The 12,448-nt window shown below is 31.6% G+C and overlaps 1 protein-coding gene across 1 annotated transcript; it reads left to right on the top strand.

Annotated features, from left to right (window-relative positions):
• Positions 1 to 5,006: 5,006 nt before the first annotated feature.
• On the top strand, positions 5,007 to 12,210 carry LOC112038479 ((S)-ureidoglycine aminohydrolase; the record flags this gene model as incomplete). Its single annotated transcript, XM_065765891.1, is given in 6 exon segments — positions 5,007 to 5,222; positions 5,352 to 5,483; positions 6,757 to 6,844; positions 6,928 to 7,004; positions 11,993 to 12,032; positions 12,144 to 12,210. Coding segments are annotated over 6 exon segments (444 nt in total), but the record flags the coding sequence as incomplete, so codon positions are not given.
• Between the last annotated feature and the right edge of the window lie 238 nt (positions 12,211 to 12,448).

Raw genomic sequence — 12,448 nt, 5'->3', positions numbered from 1 at the left:
TCTGTCCATGCAGGGGGGTTCTTTTCTAGCCTCTTATATAAGGGTCTACAAATTTTTCTTAGTCCTTGAAAATAATCTGAAACATAATTTAGGCTACCAAGAAATCTTTGTAACTGATTTTTATCTTTTATTTCATCTGGGAATTTATCTGCAAATTGAATGGCTCTATCAATGGGGCTTAAGGTTCCCTTATAAATATTATGTCCTAGAAATCGAATTTTATCTTGGAATAAGTTTATCTTAGTGGCTGAAACAACTAATCCATTGTGTTTAATTACTTTGACAAATATATCTAGATGTTTCCAATGGTCATCAATTGATTTAGAAAAAATTAACACATCATCTATATAGACAATTGAGAATTCTGTAAAAGGTGTAAATATATCATTCATTATAATTTGGAATTCACTTGGTGCATTTTTTAATCCAAAAGGCATAACATTCCATTCATAATGACCAAAAGGAACTGTAAAAGCAGTTTTATATTTATCTTTCTCATCTATCTGTATCTGCCAAAATCCGCTTTTCATATCAAATTTAGAAAATATGGTTGCTTCATGAAGTCTGTCAAGTAAATCTTTCTTATTAGGAATAGGATATCTTATCCATTGTAATGCTGTATTTAAAAGTTTATAATTTATAACTAATCTTGGAACTCCTCGTTCCAATTCTGCCTGTTTGTTAACATAAAAAGCAGCACAGCTCCAAGGAGACTTGCTTTTTCTGATTAAACCCTTATTTAAAAGATCTTCAATTTCTTTTTTACAATGTTCTAATAATTCATTATTCATTTGTATTGGTCTAGCCTTAGTAGGTATCTGTCTTTCATTGAAGTCTTTTTCATAAGGTAATTGTACTATATGTCGATGCCTGTGCCAAAAGGCGGTGGGGAGATTAGAACAAATTTCTGCCTCAATTTGTTGTCTGAATGATTTTATTTTATGATGTAGTATCGGGTCTGTTAATTGATCAGTAATTCTTTTGTATATTATTTCTATCTTTAAAGATTCTAAATGTCTATTCTTTCTATCAATTCTTTTTCTATCAATTTCCTTTATTATGGAAATGTTATCAGGGGAATAGATTTCTTTCGAGATAGGTGGCAAGATGAATTTAAAAAGTATGTCTTTTCTTAGCACATTAGTTTTAATTCCTTCTTCTGTCGTTAAAAAGGGGTAAAGTAAAGCCATGAAAGGATTTCCTAGAATGATTTTAGAGGAAAGATCTTTAATTAAAACAAAAACTGTTTCAAAGCATACTCCATCATTACATATATGGACATTGGGTATTTTATAATTAATTATTAACTTTTCTCCATTAGCTTGGGCTAATCTTTCAGATGATTTTTCATAATACTTTAAAGGTACTACTCCTTCTTGTATACAATTCATATCAGCACCTGAGTCTATTAAAACAATTTCTGTTAAGGAAAATTCTTTATTAATTACTAAAGTAATTTATGTATACCATTTTTGGAAGATTACTCTGTCAATCAAGCTCAAGAAATTTTGTTTATTACCATTGTCTTTTTCTAATAAAGGTAGGGGTTTAGATAATTCTTTTAAATTTATTATTTCTGCAATATTCCCTTCATTTATATATATGTGATTTTCTTCTTTAATATCTTTAATTTCTTGTTTGAGTATTTTCGCTTCTGTCATTAAATCTTGTAAAGTTACTGATTCTATTTCTTCATTATCTTTTTTCTTTTCTATCTTTTCTTGCTTATCTTTTTCTTTTTTGGCTTTTTCTTGTTTCCTACATTCTATAACATGGTGTTCATATTTCTTACATCTAATACAGGCAATCGGTATGTCTATAGATTCTTTCAGACTTAGTAAATAGTCTTTTTTGTCTTGATTAGGTAGACTATCTATCAATTTCATTATTATGTCTTTTTGTTTTCTTTTTCTTTTATTAACTTTAAATGGGTTGGTTGATTTTAGTTCTTTCTTTTTCTTTACTCGGTCTATCTCTTTTTGACTAATTTTAAATATTTCCATTAATTTATCTATTGTATCTTCTTCAAATTCTAATTTACTAATTTGTTTATCAATTTTATTCTGTCTAGCACATTGTTTATTAGTATGTCCATATTCTTTATATTTATGACAAATAATATGTTTAACATGTCTGTCAATTTTCTCATTATCTAATGACTTAGTAGTATTCAAAACTGCTATTTCTTTTTCTCTGTCTGTATCTAAGGGTAAATTCAAAATTTCTATCTTTTTATTTAATTCTACCAAACTGCTATCTATCATAGATTTCTCAATTAATTTTAGTCTCTCGTCAATTACCTCTTTTAAACTATTATTATTATTAATTTTACATCTCTTGTTTACTACTTTTGCTTTTACTACACTATCACTATTTTCTTTTCTTTCATTATTAGTTTTCCTTCCTTTGTTGACTATTTCTCCATCTTTGGCTCTTTCTTGTTCTATTTCTTCTTCTACTTCTAACTTTCTACGTAATGGTTTTTCAAGGGTACTATTTGTTTTTAGTTCTAGCATGTCTTTCCCTACACCTTCTTTTGTCTTTAACTTTCTACTATCTTGTCTTTCAATTGCTTCTATCATCTCTTTTACCATTCTTTTTTTGAACATTTCTTTATCTTCTATACGTGTTGGTCTTTCCCAAGCATGGCCATCTTTTATGTTATCAATCTTTTTTCTTTCATTTTCTTTATACATAATTCCTTTACGACTATTTTCTTTCTTTAGTTCGTCCTTTTCTTTGTCTTTATACGTTATAGATATAGCTCTGTCAGTTGCTTTTGAATTATCTATTAAGCCATCTGTTTTGTCAACTTACAGATGAAAGATATATGCTGAATGATTTTAGAATTAGTGTGTGCAAGTGATATATTTTAACTAATCCTTTCTTTGTCTTTAATAGCCATCTATTTCATAATCTATGAAAGGTGTGCCTAACCATTGGTTTGCCAACTTATTTGGGGAATTGAGGAAAGAGAGTGAATTTCGGCAACGGCATTGCCACAATTCCCTAAATAAGTTGAAACAGTACCCATACACAAATAAACTCAAGATTCAGCAATATTTAGCCAAAAGACTCTCCCCTTGCATGAATAAAACTATTTTATGTGTATTTTATAAGGAATAACTTAGTAGTCAGTAAGCGTACTATGCACAAAAACATAATATAATATATATATATATATTTCAAATATCTTTTAATATATGAAATTTAATATATATTTTTTTAGATACAATAAATTCAATAATTATAATAGTTATTAATAATATACTATATTACATACTATTAATAGATAGGAAAAAGTTAGTTATTACTTTTTCTACTTCCTAAAATACTCTCAATATTTTATCCCATCATCTTCTTTGTATATATATATATATTATCCCATCATATAGTAGGTATTTATCATGAGTGTGTTTATATATGAAATTATACATTCAAAGTACTAGGCATTTATTTCTTAAAAAAAAGAGTACTAGACATTTATTGTGATAGTATTTGTTATGAAACTATATTATCTACTATTTAAATAAAATATAATGTGCTAATGTTCTAATTGAGGATCTTTTTTTTTTTTTATATACAAGATAGAATTTCTCCTCTAACCTAATCTAAGTGTATACGTGTATAAAGTTCTCTCATAAAGACTTAACTCCCAACCCTTACCCCCCACACCTCACAAACACTTATACATAAATTTTAAATTGATTAAAAATATATTATAATGCTAATATGTTAAATGATTATGTGGCACAATATTATGAAGTTAACCTAAAGTCGAACATTTTGAATTTAATATAGATCTTGAAATTACAGATTTCTTGAGTTGTGTCAATTGTTTAAAGAGAAGTGCTATGTCCACAACATTTTTCATAACATTTTCACAACATAACAACCCATAACAAACATTTTTTAGGTTTCTTGAACCTATCACTTAAATTAACTTTCTACCTTACCAATAACAACATGTTACATAGGATTTGTTGTGAAAATATTGTGGACATACCATTTCTCTTAAATAATACAAACCCAACTATCAATGGATGTCTCCCACCAATCCTAAGCTACCATGTGGCATCCACTTTTTTTTTTGGATAAGATGTGGCATCTACTTTAATCATTCTCAATGTTGTGATTCCACTAGAATGACATAGTCACAAGATTAATTGTTCTCTCAAACTATATTTTTCGTTCACCGTTCAGACTTCATTTGTAGTGTGTACCATATAATTTCCCACCAAATAATTTAAGCCACCTCAACGCACACACGTCCATAACCAACCCCCCCAAAATTCTCCCTTTTTTTTTTAAATTTTAAATTTTTAATCTTTTACATTTTTCTAAGGTCTATTTTGTTGAAAGGGTAAAAAAGTGAGAGGATAAAAAATGGTGGGAAAATAAAAAAGTAAGAGGAGAAAATATTTTATTTTCTCTCATTTTTGTTTGATTAAGAATGAAAAAGTTGAGAGATAAAAAAATAAGTTTGAATAAATTTACTTATATACTATTGTAAAAGAATGATGACTAATTAAAACAAAAAAAAATTTGACAAATAACCATACAAAAAAGAGCAATCACCTAAATTTATTAAAAAAATTCAAATCATGTCACAAAAAAAAAACATCCAGTTAAAATATATATATATATATATATCACGCTCGGGCCCTAGAAAAAGAAAAATAAAAAAAAAAAAAAAAAAAAAAAGGAAACGATACTGCCCACGGGAAAAGAAAAATAAAAAATAAACGTAACTTGAAGAAGTTTATGTACAAATGAACATTTTTGTCAATAAAAAAAATTCATCCCTGCTTAATTTCTCTTCGTTTGGGAGAGAAAATATTTTAGTAGGCTTGGGAATAAAACATCTAGTCCCTCTTGTTTATTTTCATCTCTTCTTACTCAACCAAACACACTATAAAAAATTTTTTTATTCCTTATCTTATTTCTAAAATTTTTTCATCCACCTTGTTTCTACTATAGAAGTCTGTTTCCCCTTCTTTTCCTATTGAAGCAAAATTCCAAATATTGCCAGTCAGTAGCCACCTTTCTGCGCACGTGCAAAGCAGTCGAGACACAGACATCCCTCACGCTCAAAACTTTTGGCTCCTCAACAACGCATAAAAAACACAAAGCAAAATCAGTGGAACAAACAAGCCAGCACTGTCCTACACACACAGTCACAATGCACACTTCTTCGCATTTCCTCCTCCTCACCATTTTCAGTAAGCAACATTCTATGACCCATTTTGGTTGCTCAGAAAATCTTTATATTTGTTAACTCAGTTTTCTCAGAAGCCAAAACCCACATGGGGGATTGCTTAATCATTTTTATTGTTGTTTTTCCTTCTCAGGTTTGATCAAAGTTGCAGTGAGTGAAGAAGGGATTTGCTCTATGCCCCCTTCTATTATTAACTCTGATTCGGACTCGAAGCCTCTGTACTGGAAGGTCACCAATCCTACACTTTCTCCTTCTCATCTTCAAGGTAAGTGATTATAATTTTGTCTTCTTATTATAACTTGATCTGGGTATTCGTAGAAATGGTTTGTGTTAGTCTGTAGAGAAATCCAAAGCATAGAGTTTGATTGCTTTAGGGCCATTTGGTAAAGTTGTTTGTATTTTTTTGAAATATGCGTGGTTGAAAAAGTGTGTAATACATGTTATTAAACTACTATACCAAATGGAGCCAAAGGTATATATTTTGGGATTTGTTTGCTGAGGATATAAAGCAAAAAAGGGGGAGGTTCCAAAGGTATAAATTTTGGGATTTTTTTCTACCTTCGTATTGAAGAAGAAAAAGTAGAAAACAATGCAAAAATATGTTTCACAGGGTGCTGTTGAAGAAGGGTTTTTTATTTTTTATTTTATTTTTTAAAGAACATATCAAAATGTTTAACAGTTGATTTCTGTGACAACAGAAATTGAAAATGATGATTTATGAAATATATTTTTTTTACTGTTTTATTTAGAAGTTAATTATAATTTTCTAAACCAAGCAAGCCTTTAACTTTAGAATTCTGTGCTTTAGTGATGTGAGATTAATAAGATGGACAACACAACTCAACCGTGCAGTAGTAGCAGTTTGATTGGGTGAGATTTTTATTTAATAAGGTTGAGTTACTTGAGTAGTAAAAGGTTTATCAAACATAACTTTTTGGGTTGTGTTTAGCAAGTGAAAGTGTCCATATTTTATCCAGTTTTAGTGAGAGTGGAAAAATCATAAGAAAACATATTTGGTTAGTTCAACAATTCAAAAAACATATTTGATTAGTTGAAACTTTAAAGATCTTCTTTAAAAATGATGAAAAGTGATATAAAGGCGATAAAAAAGGAAAATTTTCAGGGAATGAAAACTAAAAACCTATAATTCAGCAAAAAAAGAAGAAAACTGAAAACTTATCTAATAGCTGACCAAAGCTCAAACAAATTTTTTTTTTCCTGTTCATGCATTCATTATTTCAAGGATAATGTTTTGGAATACATCATGTGACGGTGAATCACTGTGCGACTTTCTCAATGGCAGTTTTGGATGCCAAGAAACTAGTGAATAACTCTGAGAAAGTTGATACTTAGCTATCAACCAGTGCTTGCATCTTGTGCAATTATTTGCTGTTGACATTTTCTTTTGAAGCTACAATCAGAAATTTTTAAACTTTATTTTTTTTTCCTTTTTATTCTATTTTTGAATTGAAACAAATCTAAAAGGTGTTGGAGAGATCCTATAGTCATCTGAATTCTTTTTGGGTTCTTATTGCTAGACTTGCCAGGTTTCACACGCAGTGTTTATAAAAGAGATCATGCTTTAATAACACCAGAAAGCCAAGTATTCAGTCCTTTACCTGAGTGGTACTTTTGATTTTGCATTACACTTTATTATTAAAATGGTTATTTATTTTCTGCTGGTGCAGTAATTTGAATTTCTTTGACAGGACTAATACATTGGGAGCATACTTAATTACACCGGCAATTGGCTCAAACTTCGTAATGTATCTAGCAAAAATGCAAGGTTCGATTGTAGAATTGTATTGGCAGTCAATTTCTTTGATTTCAAGTTTTGGTATGGGTCATATAGTTTTCATGCATTTTGTGGTATTTGATGGCTCTTCAGCTTAAGAGATAAACGCTTCAAGATTTTAGATTGGTTCATACTTTAATGTGTCACACTAATTGCAAATCATCATTCATCATGCACAAGTTGGCACATTTGCATGTTTTATAAAGACTTGCGCTTTTTGCCAAACATCCACATGCAAAAAAAGGATCAATCTAAGATTGGTGTATAGACGTTGCAGTTGTTACACCATAAATTGGGAGAATTTGCTATTGAAGAAAAATGGCTGGAGTTTGTGTGATTCAACTTGGTTCCTTAGAGATAACTAACTCATTATACATCTTGTAAACTATAGATAACAGGCATGTAGTTGAACTCTGCAACTATTTGTTTGTTTTGAGGGGAAAATTATCCAGCTTATGATTTTTAATGACACTATAGAGATTTTAGTACACATGACCAATTGTTGAAATGCAATGAACTGTCATGTTTTGTGTCTAGTTTTGTTAAATCCTTACCTTTTAGTGTCAGATGGAAAATGTTAGTGTTAATATATATTACTTGTTATACTTCTATTCAAGATATATTTTATTGGTTCAATATTTAAATTTCAATTTAATTAAGAGTCTTATAATTTTAAAGGTCCAATTATAAGAATTATAGGGTTAAAAAAGTATTTAATATGGGTTTTTATTTTACAAATTATGGCCACTTTTGTGTTCAAGGTTAGAAATATAATTTCTGCAACTCTTGCAAATTAAGGGTTTGGTAGTTTAGTTGAGTCTAGAATTATCTTATATTTCCTTTGAGTCCAAGTTAGTCTTTATTACCTTATTAGGTTATTAGTTTGGTAGTCTAATGAGGAATTTGTTTACTAGTCAAAATAGGAGTCCTAGTTCTATTAGAAAAAGCAAGAGACTATATAAAGTGTGTCGTTGTACTCAAACAGGGAGTTGATTAATACAAGTCTATCGCCCACATCCGGATGTGCTGAAGTTTCCTAAAATCTCTGATGACAAGGTTGGCTGGTTGGTGAGGCCTTTTGATGATGTAAAAGTTTTTGGGGTAGTTAAGGATGTGCTGAAGTTTCCTAAAATCTCTGATGACAAGGTTGGCTGGTTGGTGAGGCCTTTTGATGATGTAAAAGTTTTTGGGGTAGTTAAAGACTTTGAGGGGGATAAAGCTCCTGGCCTAGATGGTTTCCTTATGGCTTTTTTCCAAGCTTGCTGGGATGTTATCAAATTAGATCAAGTTTAAATGCAACCTTTATCTCCTTGATTCCCAAAAAGTTAGATGCAGTAGAGGTGAAACATTTTTTGGCCTATTAGTTTAATAGGAGGGGTTTACAAAATTATTGCTAAAGTATTGGCTAATAGGTTGAAAGAGGTGATCGGGGATGTTATTTCGGAGTCTCAAAATGCTTTCGTTAAGAACAAGCAAATTCTAGACTTATGTCTCATTGCAAATGAATGTTTGGACAGTAGGCTGAGATCAAGAATTTCGGGGGTGTTATGCAAGTTGGATGTGGAGAAGGCTTTTGATCATGTGAATTGGGGTTTCCTAATGTATATGCTTGAGTGGCTTGGGTTCCCAGAAAAATGGAGAAAATGGATTTTTTACGCTATATCCATGGTCAAATTCTTAGTTCTAATTAATGGAGCTCCATGTGGTTTCGTTGAGAATTATAGAGGCTTACGACAAGGTGATCTTTTGTCTTCATTATTATTTGTTGTTGTTATGGAGGTAGTTAGCAAAATGATGGATAAGGCGGTGACGGAAGGTCAATTGTGCGGATTTAGTGTGGGTAACTCCACAGGTGATCACTTATAGGCATCTCATCTTCTCTTTGCAGATGATACGTTGGTTATGTGCGATGCTGATATCGACCATATGTTGTTTTTGTGCTTGATTTTGTCATGGTTTGAGATTGTATTGGGATTGAAAATTAATTTAGATAAGTCTGAACTAGTTCCTGTGGGAGTGGTTCCAAATTTTGAGATGCTAGTAAATGCGTTGGGTTGTAAGCAGGGCTCACTTCCTATATGAAATATTTAGGCCTTCCATTGGGTGCAAAATGGAAAGATAGAGCAGTTTGGAATCCCATCATTGAGAAGATGGAAAAGAGGTTAGCAGGATGGAAAAGATTGTATCTATCCAAAGGGGGGTGACTTACTCTCATAAAAAGTACTTTATCCAATTTACCTACTTATATCCTTTCCCTTTTTACAATTCCAGCAGATATAGCATATTGTATAAACAACTTCAATGAAATTTTCTTTGGGGTGGTTTGGCAGATGATTCTAAATGTCACTTGGTGAATTGGTCCAAGGTATGCTCTCCTATCTAGTCTGGGGGTCTAGCAATTCGAAACTTGAGATACTTTAATGAAGCACTATTGGGAAAATGGTTGTGGAGATTTGGGTATGAGAGAGAAGCGCTATGGAGAAGGGTTATAAGGGCTAAATATGGAGCTGAGGAGGGAGATTGGTGCTCTAATTCTGTTCCAGGCTCCTATGGGGTGAGTTTATGGAAAACTATCAGTTGTGGTTGGTCTACTTTTTCTCGCTACATTCAGTTTTAGATTGGAGATAGGACTAGAGTGAAATTTTGGCATGATGTTTGGTGTGGGGATAATCCTTTGAGTATGTGTTTTCTAGATTTATTCAGAATCAATAAGGATAAGGAGGCTTATGTGGCTGATTTCATGCAGTTTCCTAATGAGGTTCTTTTTTGGGACTTAGAATTCCTGCAAGAAATTCATGATAGGGAATCAGATTCTTTGTTTGTTTTTTGGAATGTCGTATATGGAGCCTCATTGAGAGGTATTGGTGAGGATAAGATGTGTTGGACACTTGCTAAGAGCAAGGGTTTTGAGGTAAGCAGTTACTATTAGGCTTTGTTGGGTATATGTACTCAATCCTTCCCTTGGAGAAGTATTTGGAAGCAAAAGGTTCCTTCCAGAGTTGCATTTTTTGTTTGGACTGCAGCTTTAGGAACGATCTTGACTATTGATAATTTACATAAGAAGAAGGTGTTGATTCTAGATTGGTGTTATATGTGCAAAAGTAATGGAGAATTGGTAGACCATCTTTTACTACATTGTCCTATTGTTTATGAGTTGTGGTCCATGGTGTTCACCTTGTTTGGTATCCACTGGGCGATGCCAAAGACTGTAGTTGAGCTCCTTGCTTGTTGGCAAGGAAATTTTGGTCATCATCGTAATGGTGTTATTTGGGTGGCTGTCCTTCATTGTTTGATGTGATGCATTTGGCAGGAGAGAAACAACTGGTGTTTTGAAGATTCTGAATGGACTATAGCTGATTTAAAACTTTTCTTCTTTAAAACTCTATTGGACTGGATGTCTATCATAGGAAGTCATTTTATTTCTTTGGTCTATGATTTGATGGATGTTTGTAATTTATGTATTTGATTATGTTGGTCCCCGGCTGTATACTTCCTATATACTCGGGTGACTCATTATTATGTTCTTCAATAAAATTTCCTTTACTTATTAAAAAAAAAAAAAAAAAAAAAAAGGGAGCTGATTAATACAAATATGAACTGTTTTGAGTATAGAGACATGTTGACCTTATTGTTCTTTTTCTCTTACTGTTCATGTGAACTATTCACAGATTGTGGGTAGATTTGATTTCAGTTTTACTTTACCTCTTTGCAATCCTAAATCAAACTTATTCCGTTCTCTATTTAAAGTTCAAGTTATTCTTGAACCTAAGCTCTTCTTTCTAAAGTTCTAAACACAAATTCCCCTAAATCTAAATCCACCACAAGAGCATATAGACAGATTTCCCCAATTTGTTCTATTTCACTAACTTCCCATATGCTCTATGTTCTTTGCCTGCATTTCTTCATGTTATTTTGTGAATTTTTTTTATCATGCACAGACAAGAAAAATGTGATGTGAAATTACAGAAATCAATACTTGGCATACATGATTTGGCACATTGAGGTTCTCTCTCTCTCTCAACTAGAAATGAATTTCCCTGTGGTCTTTAACAAGAGTGACGTACCCCATAAAGTCCTTTATTATAGTTTGTGTCTGAAAGATGACACAATGCCCTGTGATGATTTAACTAGGTAGTTGGGATTAGCTTTGTGAATTCTGTTGTGCTACTCCGCTCTGATGGCCATTTTCAATTATATTCATTAATTTCTTAATTACAACTCAAGTCATGTCTTCTAGTCTACTCATCTTTCCTTTTTTTTTTTTTTTTTTTTTTTTTGCAAGACTAAAATTTTATCAAAATAAAATGGTGAAACCTTAGTATATGGGGTGTGTAGAAGAGCCCCACCAAATAATTAACATCTAAAACTACAAAGATCTAAAAATTAATAAAAGAAGTACAAGTAAGATTCCCAATATCCCAAGGTCATTTGAATTAGGAGCTCATGTTCCTGATTATAGGGGGTGTGTTTCGATTAAAAAGAAATGCCTCATAATGGTCAAAGTCTAGCACTAACGTGCATGAGCCATGAAGTCTAGGACAAGCTTAGTGATGTTCTCTGACCACACCCAACTTTCTTGCATGGCATGGTGTGATCAAGTCAGCTTCTTACAGTCTTTACATTTGCCTTAAAATCAGAGATATCCTATTTACTACATCCATTAAATGGTCATGTGATTCAGTTAAAATTGTTGTTTTTACCTCAAATTTCTCTTATTGCAAAAATAGAAGTGGTTGAAATTTTTGTTTTCACCTCAGAGGTCTCTTATTGCAGAGATGCAAGCAGGGCACTGCTATATATGTACCTTTAATTAGTCAATATACTGAGAAAAAAGTGTATGGAAAGTTATTTTCTGATGTGCATTATATGCCATGTTTGTCATCCATGATTTGTGTGATGCCCATTTAAAGATATGTTGTTTGAATTTATTGTCTGCTGAGTATTTTTTTGGTTGCTGATATTTGCTGAATCCTGAGCAGGGAATTCAAAATCAGGGCTCCCGCCATCTGATGTTGAGAGGTACGCATATTTACTTTTTCTTTCCCCTTCTATATCGTATGGACTATTATTCAAGCAGATTATAATTATAAATTTAATTTACTTTGTAACATTTATTGTTTATCCCTCTAGGTTCATATTTGTGGTTCAAGGTGCTGTGACTCTTGCCAATGTTTCTGGCGTTAGCCATGAACTGATAGTAAGAAAGTTTATTGATATTTAATTTTAATTATATTTCTCAGCATGAGATTACTAGTTGTAATAGCATCAAGGTTAAGTAACTCATTATTAAATATATCATATAGTTTTTCAACTATTCCTATTTTGATAAATATTATGTTTGCTTTATTCAGTATTAAATTATCACACATTATTGCTATCTAATTCTAATACTATTGTGAAAATTAAATGCCTCAACTTTTATCTACATGGCGAAT

The sequence above is a fragment of the Quercus suber genome, unplaced genomic scaffold (genome assembly GCF_002906115.3).
Source record: "Quercus suber isolate HL8 unplaced genomic scaffold, Cork oak 2.0 scaffold_662, whole genome shotgun sequence".
Lineage (NCBI taxonomy): Eukaryota > Viridiplantae > Streptophyta > Magnoliopsida > Fagales > Fagaceae > Quercus > Quercus suber.
The sequence above is the reverse complement of the archived record's forward strand: the minus strand, read 5'-3'. Positions and strand labels throughout refer to the sequence as shown.